The sequence below is a fragment of the Lepisma saccharinum genome, chromosome 22 (assembly GCF_977018435.1).
Source record: "Lepisma saccharinum chromosome 22, izLepSacc3.1, whole genome shotgun sequence".
NCBI classification, from domain to species: domain Eukaryota; kingdom Metazoa; phylum Arthropoda; class Insecta; order Zygentoma; family Lepismatidae; genus Lepisma; species Lepisma saccharinum.
The window spans coordinates 1,090,516-1,112,280 of NC_139250.1; the positions used below are offsets into that span (position 1 = coordinate 1,090,516).

Sequence of the window (21,765 nt, forward strand, 5' to 3'; positions counted from 1 at the left end):
CAGCGCCAGTTGCTAAGATGACTCAAAAGATTCCCGATGCGATTTCTTCAAAGATGCACGCGTCATCATCTCGTTGCAGGCAGGCACCAACCGCACACACAAGTGTACGCACATGTTGCGGCAGCTGGTTCGAGGGGGAGGTCCGCAGCCTTTTTTGCTTCGAAGCGCGCTCGTCCGTACGTCAGCACCGCGCGGGCAAATCCGAGAAGTGACCGATCCACGGATTCGTTTGTGGGAGGACACGGCGTGGTCAGGCAGTAGGAAGGAGATGCGGACTCACGTTCGAAGGTGAAACAGCATTCGCCTTGAACGAGGACCGCGCGGACTGGGAAAAAACTGGTTCCCAGAAGATTGTGGAGCCGGTCCAGTTAACGTCTCAGCACGCGAATGTTTCTACGTTTCAAGTCGGTGCGGTGATCAAGTGGGAAGTTGCGGAAGGCATCGAGTGATTTCGTTGGCTCCAATTTGGGAATAGTTTTCTCAAAAGAGTTTCGCTTGCAAAGTTATCTGCTATGAGTAGTTATCAGTGTTTCCAGCTGCAAAGGTAACCGAAGAAGATGAGGAACAGTGACAGATGGGAAGGGGTGGTAAGTAGTTCTCTTCTTTATTCTTCCTGATCTCCTCTCGAACTTTTTTTTTGTCTATGTTTCTCTCCGAAGACAAATTCCGCCAAACCAAAAGACGCCCGCAGAAGGGGGCCATGGGGGCGTTTGCCCTCCCCCCCGAGATAACCGAGAAACGTTCATGTCATTCGAATGGTGAAATTGCATCGATATTTTATTACAAATCACGTTGTTATCTTTGATTTTCAGGCTGTTAGAGCAATTAACTGCCATGTGAGGATGCTTTCACCAATATATATAAAATTTTACTCTGCCCCCCTTGAGAAAAAAATCCTGCATGCAATCTTGGCATTTCTCCTGGCAGGGGCGTAAGGGTTAATTTGCAGTCAAAATGACCATAAATTGGCTCTTTATGAAAATTTTAAAGGGGTGTTGAAATTTTGGGGAGGGCGTTAGGGGTGTGTGGTGGATAAATCACTGGATCGGATCGGCCCTTCCGTCTTCTGCTAGATCATGCAAAATGAGAAAACGCTACGGCGCTAGGAGTCCCGGGTTCGAATCCCGGGCACATGGCTGTTCCTCATCATATCATTAGTCATCCTCATCTTCGCGACGCGATTATCCAAAAGTGGCAGAAATAAACAAAATAAAAAAAATCAAATCAAATCAAATCAAATCTTGGTGAAGCCGTAAAAAGCAGTGTAAAATAATGCCAACGGTTACATCAGTCATTTCCGCTCCGCAACGCTGGCGCCACGAGACCCTTCCATCATCCCCTCCCTCTGCGGCTGGTTTGTTTACAAACGATAAAAAAAGGAAAAGAAAGTGGAAGACAAAACGACAGTGAATCACTTCCAAGTTTACATGCTGCGGGCACAGCATGTTGTCGTTACCTGAAGAAAAAGCGGCGACATTTCCGAGGGTGACGTTCCCGCATTATAAACGAGGAGGAATCCTTTGGGAGCCGCCGCCGACACACACCTTGACATGCCGGCGGGAGACAACTGCTCCGGCCACAAACAGGGGAGAATTATTCTCCCGGGGCGAAAGGCCACGCTTGTCGAAGCATAATCGTTTACGTAAAAGCCCCCGACGGTCTTATCTCAAAAGCATCCAGAACAGTTCCTTACTGGTGGATGTTTTGCAAAGCCGTTCTCTGCAACCAGTGCCGTTGCCAATGGAAATTGGTGTGGGGGCATAGCAAAGGATCGGTGTTCGAATCCTGACCCACATTTATCCTAAAGTTACAGATTACATTACTCCGAATTATGGATCATATTGCAGAATCCTTAATCTTCAAAAACGCACAACTCCTCTTCGGTCCCGATAGTTGACACACATGGGACCGATTTCTAAAAAGAAGATAACTTCTCTTGTGGGATATATTCATAATTCAACACAGCAATTTGTACTGTGTAAAGCATCAGGAAAAAACGAACAAAGGTTCTGATGAAAGATATATTTTGCCAGTGGCACGGACAGAACATTAATTGACTGCAGGATGTTGGAGACACTTTTGGAAATAAATCCCTGGATCAAGACAACAGTTTGCAAGTCTGCCAGTGGAAAGAGATGCTTTGTATTACAACATGAATCACCCCCAAAGAGGAATAGCTATCATTTTTAACCATGAGATATTTGAAATAAGCAGTTTGAGCCACGTACAGGCACAAACATTGACCGTGATAATGTAGCACATTGCATAAGCAGCCTTGAATTTGATGTTCGTGTATATAATGACAGGACCTTTCGACAGCTCACTGATTTAATAGAGGACAGGTATACTGTTAATTCTCCATCTAAGCAGGCTTTCAGAAAGGCGTGCATGAAGCAGCTCAAGAGTAATTAATATTTGTTATACTCTAGTTATTGTTTTATTCTTGTTATATATATATATATATAAATATAATATATAATATATAAATATATATATATATATGTGTGTGTGTGTGTGTGTGTGTGTGTGTGTGTGTGTTTGGTTTGTGTATGTGTGCGTGCCTCTCATTTGTTAATTTCTATTTTTCTCTCTCTTGATATCTGTATTCAGGATTTCTCAAATAAATAAATAAAAGACTGTTAAAGTCAGTTACTTATTCTTGATTGATTGATTGATTTGATTAAAATTGTTGGGCGCGTCGGCACATATTGCCATTTAGCACCCTTCTATGTATACGGGGAAATCTCCCCTTATCTAAAATTCTTACTTAAAAATTTAAAGCAAGGGGTGTAAAAAGACCCTTGAGAAAAGTTAAAAGTGGAAGGTTGTAAGCGGACTTGCACAAGACAAACACAACACACTAAAAGCTTCCTCACAGAGAGCGGAAGAGCCCAGCTCTTCGCAGAGAGCCAAAAACATTTGACAAAACACTGCCGTCATCTCCGAACAGGGATCACAAACAGCTGGGAAGATTAAAAGTTCGCCTAAGGAAACCAAAATCGACACATTCAACAAGAAATGACGAACACCCAAAATTTCTTTAAAACGACAATGATCTCGTGTGTAAAGTAGCCTCAATCTTTCTCACAAAATGAAACCTTCGGGGCTGACGTAACACCTTATTTATTCATCTGTATGTATCCCCCTTGAGTGATAATAAATCTTAGTGTACCGTGGGATGTATAAGTATTACCAACCAAATTGTAGCTATGAGCTTCAAGAATTGAAAGAAAACGCCAGACAAGCTGCTTACAACCTCTGCACCAGAATACATAAAAATTCATTCCTTAAAAACAGGTAGGATGCAAGAGAAAATTAATGAAAATGATCATGGACATTTTTTACGAGAAATACTTTTTTTTTCATCCGAAAAACACAACCTTATCTCGAAAGACCGATGCATATAAAGAAACCTCTTGCCAGTTATAAAAATGCCAGAGAAATCGTGACACTATGCTTGGTGAAGGTCTTCATCGCCATATTTTATCACCACAATTCTCTCCTGGTCGTTTTATTTACGCAACAATAACTTCCCATTCCCGCTCCTCCGCTGCGGCGTAAAACAACAGCCAGCTTCTTCGTCGACATTTACGCCAGAGAGCGTCTAGCACTTTTTCTTACCTCTCTGGCCGCCGCGGAGAAGTCAAACTCGCTTCGATTCCATTTTAGGATTGGGTTATTCAAATCGGTAGCCGTTCCTTCTGTGTATATATTTTCCCTCCCGTCTTCGTAAATTCGTCTTACGTGCGTTGACTCTAGATTTCCATTCTTACCTTGTTTTTTACATCCGCGTGCATTGTTTTTACGTTTCCTCTTCCCCAAATGAAAAGTCGCTGGCTCCTAACAAGACGTCTGTAGTCCTTCGAGCACCAAACTCGTAGGAGGTCGGTCGCAGTAAAAGGCGGCAACTTCTGGCATCTGGTTTTCTGGCCAATTAGAATGCTGAGTGGCGTGGAACTACATCATTTTCTATGGTAATTAACGGAGAAACACTTATCCATTCTTGTTTTGGGGAGTTCAAGAACTCAAGTACTGTATTTAGAAAGGATCTATTACATGTTACAGTAATCGAGTAACATGTGACGTAAACGGTATATCGTCTGTTGTTACACAACGTTAACTTGCGCACACTATAAAAAAATAGCATTTTTCACACATTTAGTGAACTTTTCTCCATATAATGTGTACTGAAAGCAGCGGTGCCCTCACCAAGGCAATGGCGCACGATTTAATTACGACAGCGTGTCTGGCACCACTGGCGAACACAGGAGGGAGCTGATGGAGCTACTGCCATTCCCGAAATTTTTAGAAAAATCAACATTTTCAATTGAAAATCAGTTTAGAACTTAAAAAACAAAAAGAAAGGTGTAAATGCAAACAAATGATTACCATTCTTGTCTTCGAATACAATGTTTATAGCATGAAAAACTCCAAATATGCTAAATATTTCATAGTGTATCCCGTCCCCCTAGAACAAGACTATGCATAGTACTAGGTCTATCTGCCTTTACAATTCCAGCCACTCACGAAAAGAAATCCTACGTACGCCAGTGTCTACTACCATCTCATCATAGCCGGCCTTCGTGGCGGAGTGGTTAGCACAGCACGCTACGATGCCAGGGTTACGGGTTCGAATCCCGGCCTTGGCATGGGTGTCCTTTCATCAGTCTCATCGAATCATCCTCAACTTCGAGATTAGCCAAAAGTGGAAGAAAAGCGAAGGAACAAGTGACAAGTGACAAGTGACTTGAACCAGCTACACGAATCTACATCCTGATTCCCCCGCCTCACAGCGCCTATTGCAACATGGTGCCAAGGTATAAATTTTTCCTTACATATATTTTAGAAAAATATATACATGTTGAATTTTATATTATTGTAAGGAAAATACCCCCCCCCCCCAAATGGATGGCGCAGTCCGCACCATAACGTAGTGCATAGTGGTTGTGCATAATGCTGTTTGGTAAGTATCGGAAGAATTATAAGCGTCGGGAGGTGGATCCAGTGGCGGATCCAGAAATTACAGTTGGGAGGAGCGAATTTCAGTCTTATCTTTTTGGGGGCACAAATAGAGGGCATGGACTGGAATAGACGGTTAGTACCAGTAGCGTACGTAGGATTTCATCAAGGGGGGTGTTATTTCGAAAACTTTCTACAAATTCACATTACCATTGTTTTATTATACTTTAATTAATTAATTAATTATTAAATAATAATAATTAATTAATAATTCTTATAATTAATTAATTAATTAGTTTAATTACTAATAATAATTACTACTAATGCAGCTGCTATTTATGAAAGAAATAGAACAAAATTACATTTCTTTTGTTTCTTTTTACAAAATAATTGTCTAGTCAACGGTTATTTGTATATGATAAGTGAGACATTTTAAGTGTGAAGAAAATCCATAAAAACAAGCAAATATATTGGATTTATTGAAATAATCGAAATATGAAACTCATTCAAGGAGCCACGCTGGTCTAGTTTGACAACTTCGTGGGATATCCGGGTTCGATTCCCGGAATTGGTTGGAATTTATCCAGCCTTGTCTCCGCACCCAGCTTCATAGCAATGGGTACCAATGCAACCCTGGGGGATGAAGGCTGCCGGAGCATGGTGCTGATCACATCACCTGCAAAAATAGTTCGAGATCGAGAATCTTTGGGGCCCACCACACCACTACGTGTGCCTTCATGGCACGGTGCTATATGCACGGGGAAATTTACATTTATGGAACTCCCCCAGGATGATGATGAAGCGCGAGAATACGTGTTGCTAAATTCCACTGAGTCTATGTTTTCGTTGAAAAGTAAGTTTATAGACATTCCAACACATTTATCACTTCTAGGTGATTCACAAAGCACTTCTTCAACATTATTTAATTATGCATAACTTGAGAGTTCACAAGGGGATGTGAAATCAGTACCGGGAAGAACGTTTGCAATAAGGTCGGCACACTGCGACGAAGCAAGGAATTCTTACAATTCTCGCGAGAGTCACTGCGCGACTTTGCAAAAAAATTGCAAAATTGAACTTTGCGTCCGATTAGATTGTGTTTCGAATGTTGTGTTTTTCTTCATGCTGCATGGGAATAATAATTCAAATTATTATTATTATTACTGTCGCAGATCTTTGACTGTGATAAATTAGCCATTTTTAATTTTTTCTACAACATTTTCCATAATATTTCAAAAGCTCAAGGGAGGGTTTAAACCCGGTAACCCCCCCCTTGAGTACGCCACTGGTTAGTACTGTGCGTCGTTATTATTATAATTGCTCCCATTGCCACGGAAAACTGAACGATCAGCTATGAGGTGTAAAATTAATAAACAAAGAAACAAAAAGCCATTTCTGCAGTGGTGTCAGGTTCGATCCCCTTTTGAGGCATCTGCAGAGTGATTCGGACTCAAATTTGAACTCCATATTCTATCTCAGGAATCTCTGCAGCAATGCCGGGCATAACAGGAGAGAAGGGGAGAAAGCTAGTGGGCGGAGCGAAGAAGTACACGATGCTGCTAATTTCTGGTAACTGCAGTGGCTTTCTCTCCTCCACTCAATCCCGTTCCCTCTCAGGCGTCCATTGGTTGAGCCCTCTCTACTCACAACTTGCGCAGAGACTTGTTATCGTTCCCTTGCGCCAGAGATTCCCCGGACAGAGTATAGCAAAAAGAGGGCTTAAATCAAACTTTTAAAAAAATATTCAAACTTGTTAAACTTGGTGATAAAAAAAGAGTCGAGTCTTCAAAAAATTAGGTTTGAGTTTGAGTTGTTGTTTTAAGTCCACTTTATGCACAGTAAGGCTAATCGGGACTGGACCTACAGTTTAAAGTGGGATCCGAACCACTTGTGCCTCCATCGGGTATCGAACCCGGGACCCCTTGATTACAAGGCGACGACGCTACCACTGCGCCATGGGGGAGGCCCCTCAAAAAATTAGGCATAATAATATTTCCAAAAATATGGCAGTTGGGAGGGGCCCTCCCCGTGGATCCACCACTGGGTGGATCGTACTGATCCAGTGTTTATTGAAGTTACAAAATAACAGAACATTTGTTATTTTTATTGTTATCAACAGAAATAAAGTTCAATTAGTTAGTATTCGAACAGAGTAACCAAAGGAAAAGTGCGTTAGATTAAAAAATTGTGGTTACAATACATGCACCAGGCTGTTTTTTTATTTAAATTATAACTGGTTCCACAGATTTCAAAATTAAGTTTTATGTGACTTAATCACTCAACTTTCCATCTAACTTCTAAAGCTTTTTTCTTGAAGGTATCTAAAATCTAATAACAAAGTATAATAACTGTGCATTTCAGTACACACTGCATGAAACGTTTAAAAAAATATTGTGCTGAATATTGAACATTCACTCATCTACTGGATTGAGTAAGTCTCCTGAAGGATATAACAACAGCAATAATAATAATTATTATTACGCGTATTATTATTTAAGTGATGAGCACGATTTGACAACCAGGTACATCACTATGTCAAAATTGGTTATACAAAATTACAGAATTGAATACATAATTATAAAATAATAGAGTGGATCCTACAATCTAATGCATCATCATAAATTCAAATTGAAGGTTTCAACAAGAAACCTCTGGCCTTATTTAGACATGTAAGAACTGAGATAAACCTCTAGGAATATCTGCAAATTTTATAAGCTATATTATTCAAAAAAATATTCACTGTCAATCTGGAAAGTTAAGATCATTTCTACAAAATTTATCCGTTTCATTTTTCTTCTTTCTTCTAAGGTAGATATGTTCAATTGTGTTAACCATTGAGAGTAATGTTGGCCATAATATTTTTTTTTAAACTTTGTGCATAATAACCTGATAAAACGTTTTTGAACTGATTCAACATTTTGAAGGTGACTGGTGGCTGTCACCAGTTGATATTATTAATAATAATGATTTTGGAATAAAATTAGTGTGCTATGAAATTTTAATTATTATTATAACATTATTATTGTTAGGCTGTTATGTCTATTACTAAAATTTCTGGCGTCGCCCATGGGAACAATTACTGAGTGATTCTTTATTCCCCCGAGGAGATGGCATTTCCACATTGCCTCTCAATGCTTTAAATCCGGTCCCCCGAGATATCGTTCACACGCTACAGCAGCCGGGAGCCACAATCACTTCGAGTACCGTTCTCTCATTGCTAATGCGCTTTCCTTTGCATTGCCCGTGAGGTGAACGCCCTGTCGAGCAGGCAGCGGCTGCCGAGGGCGAAAAAGCAAACAAAAAAGCATTTTGACGTTCAATTTTCAATTTCCGATGGCTCGAGCGTTCGGCCCAACAAACGGACGGAATCACGTGTGTAATTTGTAAGCAATGATTGCAGAGCAAAGAAGCCGCATCTCAAAGACAGGTTCCCCTCGCACAAAGAGGCTAACAGCTTCGGTTATTTATGGAGGCAAAAAGTCACAAGGAGGTGCGGTAACTGGTACGCAAATATGCATGTTCGATCATGGAAGATGGGGATTCGATGTTGTTTTTGTAACTCGATACGGTCGTTAGTTGTAATTCGATAATGCTGCAAGGTGTAAATGACTGCATTACAGCAAATACGAACGCTGAATAAAGCCCGCATCACACGGAACTGGATTTCCAGTAGGTATGCCCTAGTTGGCGCTGGACTGGCTACCAATTTGCTAGTTTTCGCCTCACACGATACTTATCAGCGTACTTGTCGATAGACTTTTGTTCCCATTCGAGGGAAGTTGTAATGGCGGCCGCGTGAGATGTAAACAATGTATCACTTCACATTTTTAAAAGCCGATAACTATTCAACCGAGAGGAATAACGTTTCCTATAAAACGTTATTAGGTACAAAAGCAATGGCACTGCTTAAATACATACTTTACAACGTTTACTGTACACGTATGGAAGAATATTTTAGTTGAGTCAAATGTAAACACCGTGTACTCAGCATAGATGGTGTAACTCAACGCGCCTTTCATACTGTATACGTTATACATTGCTAGAGTAACACTCGGAAATCACAGACAAAAGCGCTCCTTTGCATTCACAGATTATCTTCACATGGCGAAACTTTGCTCTGATTGGCTGTTCCCACAGAATCCAGTCGAGGAAAGCAAGTAGCAATTAGAACATGTCCTATTCCTCCAAACCAGTCAAGCAGTCAGCCAGGCGGCCATGATTGCTACCTAGAAAGTTAGTTCAGCGCCAACTAGGGCATTCCTATACTAGAAATCCAGTTCCGTGTGATTGAGGCTTTACTCAAGCACCCCACGAATTTTAAAGTTTGAGGAAGTTTCCTTGACGAAGTTTACTCATGCACAGAGCCAGTGTTCGAATGGCAGCTATGCAACAGTGGCATTGAGAGGGAATATTTTCTTTGTGGACGAGATATTTTGAGGTCAGGTAGGCTGTGGTATGGTGGCCATAGCAGCTGTCTCTACCTATATTTTATTTTTCTTTCTTCCTATTGTTCTGCTATTCTCTCTTTCATTTTCTCCTATCTTTCTTCAAACGAAATCTTTCTCTCACACACACACTTTCTCCATACGTCAAAACAAAGCTCATTTTCCAACTCTTTCTTTCTCTCTCTTACGTCTCGTCCCTTCTTTCTATCTTTCGTATCTTACGTGAAACAAAGATGTTTCTACCTCTGTTGCCTTCTCTCCCTTTCTTATTTTATATAAAAATACGTCTTGTTATCTTACAGTAGCGAAGCGTAGTCTTACGAAGGAGGCAAGCAATGTTTCAGTACAACAAAACATGTAGTACAACGACATGCCGAGGGGAAAGATTCAAGGTTTATAGCCTCATTTACCCAGTCGCTGGATTTGTCAAAATATCGTAATAAAGTGACTGTACTAAAAATAAACCATATGATCCGCAAACGTCACATTTACTTTTTAAAAAAAATCCAGGTAACGTTATTCATATGATATTAAACGTTTTGCATATGCGAACTTTCCGCATACGACTAAAGGGAGACGGAATTTCTTACTTACTTATTAGTACCTTTATTTGTTCATTATTATTTAATATGGTCAAACGGTGACCAAACCGATTTAGATTTAAAAAAATGGGAATCATTTGTTTATTTTACGCTGCATGATGTAATTTAGTATTTTTGGGCACCCTAAAAACCGCATTGGAGTAACTTAAACACTAAATAAAAAGTTAAACACAAACAATAAAAAATTCATTTCAAAGCAAAGAAACACATGCATAGACGATGTACTCACCACAATAAATTTCAAACTCTTGGTGTTGATCGACCCCCCTTCCACGATTTTCATTTTAACACTTATCTCTCTCGAGCTAAACGAAGCAATTTTCAATTGCTCAATAATACACCCGCACTTCACATCAACCGTTCCTAAATACGCGTTCATTCCGATAAATTCACAGCACAAAACACGAAGCAACAAACACTCACACTATCCCACGCGCTTTCCACAACTGCAAATGCAAGCATCCACACAAGATCACTTTGAAAATCTCTGAAAGAACAGAAAGTGATACCAACCTATTTCCTTAATTTTATCCGTCACAAAGGAAAGATATATCAGTTTGGAGATAAAAATTACGCGGAGGAATCAGAATCATTTCAGCAGAACGAGTATGTACATTAATATTTAAGTAATAAAGTGTCATTCAATGGCGTGCCCGGGGCGAAGGGGGGGGGGGTGGATGGTAGACATAACCCCCTTTTGGCCCAGTATATCTAAGAAAAAACGTCAAAGGAAGGAAAAGATGACAAAATGGGGACCGTAAAAAGACCCTGGGAACACCACTTGCGTCATAATAATAGAACTTAAAACATATTTGGGCCTCCCCGATGGCGCAGTGGTAGTGTCGTCGCCTTGTAATCAAGGGGTTCCGGGTTCGATACCCGGTGGAGGCACAAGTGTTTCAGATCCCATTTTAAACTGTAGGTTCAGTCCCGATTAGCCTTACTGTGCATAAAGTGGACTTAAAACAACAAATCAATCAATCAATCATTAAAACATATCCTTGTGCTCATAATATGCAGAATGTATACGATTTACTTCTATGCCATGTACAAATATCAGTAGATAGTTCTTTCTCAGATAGCTTTATTTTCACCCCAAGTTTTATTCAAAAGCAGTCAATTTATTGATTGTAAAATTTGTGAAAGAGCTCACTTGAATTACTGCGTAAATAATTTGGCAGTTGCAAACACTGGTAGCGGTCAACACTTCTGGCGTAATTTGAGCTGGACCGACCAGGAAGCAGGGTGCAGGACCAAGGTCCGTCCAATCTTCCCTCCCTCCCTAAGAAAACTCTTCACGGGGGTGCAGAAATTCCACTGCCCCAACTCCCAATGTCAACTTTTTTTACGCGTTTTACATTTCGCGAAATCTAAAATAATTTGTAATATAATATGATATATATGGAATTTAGAACAGTGATAATAACTTCTTTTAGTTATTTTATGACTAACAATTATTATTATATTTGCGATCTTGTTTACGTGTTCATGAAGACAAATATTCGTTACTAGTTCTTGCTGGCAACGTACCCATAGATGAATCCTTCTGCTTTCGGTTGAACTCGGCTATTTTCGGGAATCACGCAAGCTCGGAAAGCACAGCTTTTTGTAGAAGCTTTGTGGACGGGTTCCACCAGAATTTCACGCTTCGCCATGTGACTCCTTCGGAGGCCTTATTTTCCCGCAGAACGGCTGCAAGCATTGAGGCTGGTGCTTGCTACAGAGCTGCTGGGGGAGTTTGCGGCCGCATTTTTTCGCGAAATCGAGTGCGATGGAAACTAAATACGGTTAGAACATTAAGTACATTAAATGATATTCGAATTATGCAAGCAGTGCTTGCATTGCCTGTACTATATCTTCGCCTCTGTTATCTTACTTGAACCTAAGATATTTATTTCTTTGGTACATTTTATATATATCTCTCTCTCTCTCTCTTCCACCCCTATTCCTATTTCTCTCATCGTACGTCAAAAGCTATTCTCTCTCTCCCTCTCTCTCTCTCTCTGTTTTTCCTATCTTCCATCAAAGCTACTGTGAATGCGTGTAACGCGATCCAACCCGAGATCCTTTGATTACAAGCCAATACACAATCGGAGGGGCTCTGAAGGTCAGGGGTGGCTCAAGACAAAATTTTACCCCCCACCCTCGACACTGGTCCTCCTGCTTTCCACCTTCCTTCAATAAGAAACATGATCATGTTTTATATTTACGATTTTAATGACGAAAAATAATTGCCTTACTTTAAAAATACTTTAACTGTTACTGTTTTATTTAATACATACATAATCACATAAAAATAACTGTAATTTTTAACTTAAATTGCTACATGACTTTGCGATATACTTATTATGTTATGCAGCAATAACTTCACTTATTTATTGTCAGCCATAAATCCAACTCTTTTAAAACAAATAGCCACGCACCCGGTGGAGGCAGATAGTGGTTCGGATCCCACTTAAAACTGTAGGTCTATTCTTAAAATAGAGTTACAAATAAACTCGAGTAAAGAAACAAATATGAAATCAGAAATAAGAGTTTGGCACTAATCAATGAGGACGTTCCGGTTTGGCGCCCCGGGTGAAGGTTAATTGAGATGGGATCTCTCCGTGAATGATTGATTGATTTGCTTTATTTTACTTCGCTTTTCGTGCCACTTTTGAATAATTTGCGAAGATGGGAATGAGTGATGATATCATGAAATTGATGAATGGACACTCACAAACATCCATGCCCAATCCGGGACACAAATTCAGGACCTCAGTGAGAGTAGATACGAACCACTGGGTCAATCCCAGGACTCCGTCAGTCCTCAGACGCAGGACCGTAGCCAGACAGGGGCCAGGGGGGTTCAGCCCCCTGGCACTGAGGGCAGCCCCCTTGATATTAGGTAAAACTAATCTGGGTAATTTGTTTGCAGTGAAGAGTGAATATGTAGACAGCAGATATTATTTTGCTCACAACTTTGGTGAAGGATAAATTCAGGGAGCATGAACAGCAGCTATTGCATTCGTTCATCTTATTTATAAGAAGTCTAGTAGCGGCAAGTATTTAAGAGATTCTCTTCTCTAGACTTCAGAAAGTTCCTTCACAGGGGAGCTTCTTTATCTGTACCTTCGTTCTCCTGTTGCAACCTCCCATTTATACAGAAATCTGTGACTTTGATGTCATTATGAAAATTCCCCCCGCATCTACGTCAAAGGTGCTCCCAAGTTTTGGGAACAAAGGGCAGTTTTATTGTTTTGGCTGGGGACTGGGTATGTAAGGTAGGCACTATGATTGAATATTGTCCATATTTTCTTGTGTCCTATTCTCTTGTGTGATATAAATATCTACCATCAAACGTAATATGGAGTGTGTAGTAAGGTATCACAACACTTCAAGTGATAATTTAAAAGATATAGAAAAATGTAGTATTTGTGTGATATTTATAAACTTTATGTAACTAAATGACCCCCTCCCCCCACACACATAATTTACCTTCATTTAAGACTTTTAAACTTTTGAAAAATAGGCTTGGTTAACGCATGAGCCCTCCATGGAGATCAATTCTAGCTACGGGTCTGCTCAGACGTAACCGCACATCCAACCCATCTGGGAATCAAATGCGTCATCACGTGACACAAGTGTCCGTTGAAGGCGTAAGTGCAGTTCCAAGTGTTTGCTGCTACCCAACTTCCTGCAATAAGTTCATTGATCTATTTAGCTGTTTCGTGAAAGAATCCTTGAACCAAAACAAATCGGAAGTGTTTTCCTTGTTTTATTTATCTGGGAAGACGCGGGAGAACGCATTGAAATAATCCCATCTTGTTTGCTGATGACGTAGAAACAAGGAAAGATAACACGATAAAGAAATCATCCACTTGATAAGCTGCAAAGATAGAAGTTCGCATAAGAATGCAGACATTCTTGCGTAATTTAGCAAGAACCAATTAAAAAAAACTGTTGATGTAAAAATTTGATATTGAATCTGCGAACGCCCTTGTAGCAATCTTCTGTGAACACAACAAGGATGTCTGATTCTCAGTGTTCGGAAAGTTACTTTTTAAAGTAACTGAGTTAGAGTTGCATTTACTTGGTTCAAACAAAACCTAACTGTAAGTTACTATTACAGTTACTTTCTGCTGGAAATATAATGAATAGGGCTAGGATTTTTATGAGCTTAAAATCACCAAAATATGCAAAATAAAATATGCTCTTATGGCCTAAAATTTTACAAAATTATAACTGGACTGTTTCAAACATCAATACTTAAATGCTGAGATATTTTCACTATTTTTAGTTCACTGTATAGGTCTTGAGTTACAATGCACAATAAATACTTTCTGTAAATTTTCAAATAAAAATTAAAAAGATTTTGCTGCAGTCCAAAACAAAAAAAAAAAAACCTCGAGTGAAGATGAGAGTAAAAACGAATCCACTTCGAAAATGACTGTATATTTCTTGAAAAAGCGAAAATATGCTGAATATAACCGAAAATCCATCAAAATATGCTTTATTACGTATAAATGGCCAAATATGCCCTTAAAAAGCATCTTAATTCAATTACTTTCTCCACAATATGAATTTCTATATATTTAGGGAACACATCACCCTTATCAAAAAAACATGCTAAGTCATGAAAATCGTAGCCCTAATAGAGAAAAAGGTCTAAACATGGGCCCCTTTTTATTTTGTCATTTTCGGAGGAAAAAATATAATATATCAAGCACCTGCCTTTAAAATGCATATCTATGAAATATACTTAAATGTAATAGCATGCTAAAGTATAGGTCTCCATTTTTTAAAAAAAAGGCAATTTCCAAAAAATTGTAAAATGACGTATTTCAAAATTGTGGTCTAAATATGGGCTACTAGTGACAATATCACAAAAAGCAATTAAAATTTAAAAAAAAACAGTCATTTATCGCTAAAACATTATAAAATTCATTTTTATGAATAATCTGTTGTTTTGAAAATCACGCGGAATAGGAAAAATCGAAATTAAGAAAAACATCCAAATATTTGTTGAAAATGTGATCTCAGCATTGGACCTCTTGTCATAGCCCATATTTAGACCATCACGCTATTTTTCTTCTTCAATTTATTTTCGCTCTCTGTGGTACATATTTCACAAACAAATCATGCCATTATAAAAGCCCACATTTGTTTTATTTACCACAAATATTATAACATATACAAAGCAGATCAGAATTCAGAAAACGCTGAGTTAAAACATACCTGCAAAAAGTTTTCGGAGGTCGCAATTCTACTAACAACGTCCATGGCCGAAACTAACCACCACTTTCTCTTGCGAATTGGCGCCGCAACCTTTGTCCTTGACAGATAACCAGTTCCCATAGCCTCTGCCAGGCTGCAGCACCCAGCGGCGCTGATAACTCCAAAACCCATATTTAAACCTTTGCCCATATTTAGACCTTCTCCTCTAATGAATATTGTCGACATTTATTACAAGAAAAGCTGGAACGAAGTTGTCAAATACAAATAGAAATAACGATTTGCAAGAAAGCGTGGATGTTCTAAATTTAGCATGTAACAAAGTCTAGTTTCCTTGCCTTAGGCGATTCCATTACAATTCTTCCACCTTGGCATCAAGAGAAGACACGTAGTTGGAAACAGTGTTGCTAAATTAGCTGTTCTCCACGTTGCAAATTTTCGAGCTAACAATTTAAGTGTCGTGAAAGTAACTGTTGATAACGTTACTTATAATGCACAAAAGTAAATCTTTGTGACAGTTGCAGCTACTTTTAAAAGTACTACAGTTCAGTGGCGGCTCGTGGTCTGGCTCTATAGGTGTGCACTTTAGTCTCGCGTCACCCCTGTCAAATACTAGCACCTGTTTTTGAGCACATATTGATGCTTAATATATTGGCAACCCAAGTTTTGATCAACTTTCACTGAAAATGAGGCTATGATAGTTATATTTCATGATTTTTTTTAAAACGGATTTTTTTACAAATTTCAAATATTTCGGAAATTATCCAACCAATCACGAGAAGAGCGATGTTATTGTGCAATATGTAATTCGGCATTTGATAATCTGACAAAATCACTGAATACCTAGAAATACCGATCTACAATATCAATACTATTGTCTATTTGCTAAATATAACATAAAAACTTCCTCCTCCGCTCCGCTGATATTAATGAACAAGGAGAATAATAACATTGGCGTACACCAAAGAAGCCGATCCAACTACCACATGAAGAAAATCAATTGTAATCTATCTGGCTGTCATTTATTTCTAATGACAGACTGATCGAACCAAGCAAATCAAGCGAAATCAAGAGAATAATAAATCTTAAAGAAAATTACAGTACTCACTCAGTTCACACTGCCCTGCTTCGTACTTCAGAATTTTTCCTTCCCTTTCGCCGTATCTGTATATTGCTGTAGTTGCTACAGGCTTTGTAGCTAACTTCCCTCCAAAAATTCAACAACGTTAAATATTAAGTCTGCTTTCGCTATATGTACAGTTTCCCTATTCATCATGAAATCAAACAGTTTGCACTGAAACAGGTACGAGCTTTTGACAGCGCTAAACAATTTTGCAACTCAGTAACAGAAGCACACAATGCAAAACAGCTGGCTGATTGATGTACGCTCCCTCCGCGTGGGTTGATATTTCGGCTACTGCGCCACAGACAGTTTAGTTTGGCCAAGATGCACTAAGCAAAGGCAATATCAGGCTTGTTTAAAACACCCGTCTAGCTTTCAGTTGCCCTCCTCACCTTCACCCTTTTCTTCCCCTATCATGCACGGGACGCAATTGGAGGGACAATATACCATCGAAATTTCCCTTTTCTAAAAAAAAAAATCCCTAAATTTTCAGTGATGGCTCGACTCTGTCACACGATCTCTAATGGAATGGGTTTGCAGCACTACATTTGCTCGCACACAGATCGCTGCGTTCACAGCTTTCGGAAATGAAGCAACCTCCCCTCACACGGCGCTCAAGCCAAAAGACCCAATCAGCGTCCTCTACGCGACTGCTTCAACAGCGTCATAGGGAGCGAAACTAACATTGCGTTCAAGCCCCAAGCGCGGCTCGGTCTACGCGGGTTGATAGCACTGATCGCATGCTTCTCCAACCTTTTCTCTTGGTGGAGCGGCGTGGGAACACTTGATGTTTCGAAGGAGATAGAGTTCAATCAGTAAGTATAATAATAATGTTTTGCATTACAGATTTATTTGGGTGTGCAGGTGCGAATAGGCAGAAGCCGCTACTGCTGCATTTGGAATTTCTAACTGACACTTTAACTGCATTATATGTAATCAGTTACTTACAAATTTATAATTACACCCCCCAAATACAAATGTACAGTCCCTGACTGCAGCACACCATTTGAGGCGCGACAGTGGCGTACTCAAGGGGTGGGGTGGGATCATAACCCTTTTTGGCTCAGTACTCCTAAAAAAAGAACATCAGAGGCAGGACAAGATGGTAAATGAGTGGTGACTACTAAAAGGTATACGTACCCCCGCCCCCTTTAGAAAATCCAGGGCGCAGGTCCTTGCCTCCCAGCAATATTTCTATCTCCCTGCTACTGTTGATATAGCTTCCTTATCAGCCTCGCTATCTCCGAAAGCCTTGCCTGATAGCAGGTAATCTGCTTTCGTTCCCGAGTGCGAAAAACTTCCATCACCTCGCGATGTGGAGTCTGGTGAAGAAGAAGTGGAAGGCGCTGGATCACCTGGCGTCGCAGGTGAAGAGGAGCAGGAAGGCCAACCGCGCGAGTGTAGTGGTCGAAGAGGTGGTGCAGAGGGTGGAATACCCCCAAAAGCTTCTGACGCCCCCGCCCGCGCGACCGCTTCCCGAGGTGCCCAGCGAAACAGAGGTACGAGTCACGATCCGCCATGTTCTTTTTACGCTGTTGTTTTTTCCAAATCTGTAACTCTAAGTTAATTCAAACTGATGGGTCCCCCCGTCTCTAATTGAAGCTCTGTGGCGCTCTTTACATTATTACTACAATGATAATGAAAAGTACTATTTTCATTATTTCACATAGCTTTTCTATCTTTCAAGGTTAACCGTGACGCTGTGGATGCATGATGAAAGTAGCCAATACACAGTAGGGCCTACATCCAAAACAGGGTGCGAAATCGTTAAACATTGGTGGGGAAAGGATGCCTGCCCTTTAACACATATATGCCTATTTATATGCACTACATGTATGTGTGTATGAATTATTATATGTTACTGTATATTGTTTATAAAAGTAAAAAAAAGTAAAGTGCTCCCTTGTGCCTTGCATCACGCCAAGAAGGCCTATAGGGAGTGTGCAGTTAGGGCCCCACACTTTCTTGATAACGGCCGAAGGTGGGGATGATGTGATCAGCACCACGCCCCTGGCCTCCTTTACCCCACAGAGTTTCCTCCAGGTACCCACTTTATACGACGCTGAGTGGGCGCCGAAGCTCCTTCAACAGGTGGAAAAAGTACCGGTTCCCCCGCCAAGGATCGAACCCGGATCGCTCGCACGTTAGTCAGGCACCTTAAACGACTTTTTTTTTATCTATATATAAAAAATGGATGTATTTGTGTGGCTGTGCGTGTGTGTGTGTGTGTGTGTGTGTATGTTTGTTCCGGCATAACTCTCGAACGCCTGGAGCAATTTCAACCAAACTTGGTACACGTATCACTTCCAATATGGAAAGCAATACTGTGGGGGTAAGACACCCCTGGCACCCCTAGGGGTGGGGTGGGAATGGGTGGCGTGTAAAAATAATCCAAAACGACCGATAATAAATTCCGCACAGTCAGACATCCGTGACTATGCAATCCAGCACAACGATAGTGTTTCTCGGGTTGTCTAACATTCAGGCTGTGTTGCGAAAACGACCGATATTAGTTTGGAATCCATAGTTTTCGTGACACTCCCAATGCGGTTCAACTTCAAGTTTATCACCTATCGGCATGGGGGAGGGGGTGAGAGGGGGTGAAAAATAAAATGCCACAAATGACCTAGATTAGTGTCGAGCCCATAGTTTTCGGAGTCACATTTAAAATTAGTTACATTTTACACTATAGTTACAAATCATTATTTTCCTGTCTAATACAAGATTGGGATAAATAAATAACCCTATGCGGTAGTATCCCCCGACAAACACAAACATCCATGTCCTAACCGGGATTCGAACCCGGGATATCTGGCTTCGTAGCGCGCTGCGCTGATCACTCCGCCACGGAGGCCAACACTGAGCTACTGCAGCTCAACAATATTATATTGTTTATAATATGAAAATTTTAAATATGAATATGTTTTAATGTACAGTCACGAACAATAAAAATGGGACACCTAGATCCTGAAATACTCACTTCCCGGCAAGGTGTTATGTGTGTTGCCTAACTCAAGGCCGGTGGCAGTAGTTGCTGTTAAAATCCACTAAAGCCTTGCAGGGAAGCGAATACTTCAGGATATAGGTGTCCCATTTTTATTGCCTGTGAGTGTACATACATGAGGCAATTAAATTCCTTCTCGAATTGGTTTAAATTGCAATAACCAAAAGCCAAAAACGTTAAAACGTTAGAATCATTTATTAGGTTCCCATAATTCTTGACCACGTTCTGCTTATTGCTCTTAGGTAATAATACGAAATGCATAGTTTATTAATTGAATAATGGTTATTTTTCATTGGTTTAATTTTTGGTTTATATCCCTATTAGTGAATGAGCTTTTCATTGTATCATTTTTGTGTTTTACTTTTATTCTGCATATAATGCTGTTGACGTAAAAGGAAATTTCTCCTTATCAGTCCAATTTGGGTAAATTTTTTAATGTACTCTATACAGAAAGAGAGACAGACAGAGAGAGAGACAGAGATATGGGTAGAGAGGCGACAACGCCTTTATTGACATTAGCCTTCGCTGTGTTTGACAGTATCCTGAGTAAAGTATATTTGAAATCAACTCTAATTCCTTATCTTTGTTGTTATGTTATAGCATTGAGCTCTCTTCCCGGAAGATTTTAGTGAGGGAATTTATGTAGAACAAGATCTTTATGGAGAAGAAACTCTCCTGTCCCCTTGGGATTTCGCACCCATGCCTTACCCAAGAGTTGAATCTGGGGTTCCTGGCATAATTGTTCCATGCGCCATTATAATAATAATAGTTTTAGTGTTTCAAGATTTTTCTGCGGCGCCCAAATCAGAATTTAGGCCCTTCTAACACTTGTAATGCTCAGTTAGTGTGGTTAGGTGGCTTGCATTAAGTTAAAAAATAAAATCACATTTTACATGTAAAAAGTACTAAATAAACACATATTTGGATTGATACTATGGTCCGATTCTAAAACCATGTGCAGAAAATCGCCTTACTTTTCCTTACTTTCTCACTTGACGAGCATTGTCGACCGAATCTTCGGACGCTCACGGATCTTAGTTTAACATTTGTGTATTAGATGGAGTGGTTTCAAAACGCTCTTTGATAAAAAATAATTTGTTACAAACAGCCATGGACGTCCGCAGGATTTTTTCCAGGAAGGGGCAAGGAAGGTGTTTTTTTTCAGGGGGGCAAACAAGGCCCATTTTCCTCAATAATAGTGTTGTTCCCTCAAAAAACATTGCTTAAATTTGAATTTATAATATTCATGCAATGATTAGCACATATTATTGTGGCTGTAAAGAAATTATATGTGAAAAATATATAATTTTTGGTTGACTTTTATTTTCCGGGCGGGACATGGCCCCCCTTGCCCCCCTTCCGGATGCCCATGCAAACAGCAACAATAGGCAATTGTTAACCCTTGCACTGCATGAATCTGTATTTATTTTTGCATATTGTGTTCTATTTTTTTAGATTCGATTTCACAAAGCGCAGTTTGCACTATAAATGATACGAAACCGATCGCCTCGAACCAAACCTTGTAGAGAGAGTGTGGTGCAAACAACCTGTTAACAACCTCTGCACCAACATACGTGGAATGGGACAGATGAGAAAAATTCATGTAAATAGGATAATTTGCCGAACAGTAATCGTGAATCCCAATGCACTAGAGGTCTCTACTTCCGAAAGCGTTAAGTGGCGACGCCGGTGTCGATTCCTGGAATCTCATCGTGCGCGATTGGCGAGGGCATCTCGCATCGGGCGAAGAGAAGAGGGCGAATAGCTCCATATTTGGGTGGATAGGCGAGGGCCGCGTCCTTGCCTGGGGGCCAGTGGGATACCAAGGTTATACATCGGGGGGAGGGGGGGGGCTCTTTTCCTTTTCCCGATAGAATGATTCATGAGAACACCTTGATGCAGGGAAGATAGGACCGGTTCATTAGGAATCCAACGCGGGAGCGAATCGAAATCACGTTCGTGCACGTTTTGAACAAGTAATGGAATAGGAAAAAATACATGTGTAGACTCTTTTTCAACGTTAGCAGTTGTCAGGTGGGAATTAAACGCATTTCACGGTTGAATGCTTCACTTGAGAGGAATTCAAGAGGATCGGCTTGAGATATTGGTCCTAGCTTTATCTCTCTAGTTTCCAATATAACTACGGATCTAGACTTTTTTTTTTCTTTTTAAATATAATCACTATTCTTCCAAGTACGCCGGAAAATATTTCTTCCATGCGCTATTAAACTCACCTGGTAAGTGCATAAATTAGAAACAAGACTTGTACGTTTGTTGTAACTAAAAATATATATACTTAGCAGAAAAAGTTATTATATCAATCTTCAAAGAAGTGTCTGGTGTTGGCTCACCTATCCAGTAACCCGAGTGACGTCTTCAATTGCCGCCTGGAAGCCTTAAAATTGGACAACGCTTTTC

At 40.1% G+C, this 21,765-nt stretch overlaps 1 protein-coding gene across 1 annotated transcript in view; it reads left to right on the forward strand.

The window, feature by feature from the left end:
- Positions 1-310: 310 nt before the first annotated feature.
- Positions 311-21,765, forward strand: part of p130CAS (Serine_rich_CAS and FAT-like_CAS_C domain-containing protein p130CAS) — a 114,058-nt gene continuing 92,603 nt past the window's right edge. Inside the window, exon 1 of the mRNA XM_083143973.1 lies at positions 311-587. Within this exon, the coding sequence (XP_083000099.1) occupies positions 558-587 (30 nt within the window). The 5' untranslated portion in view covers positions 311-557. The remainder of the gene's footprint in view (positions 588-21,765) is intronic.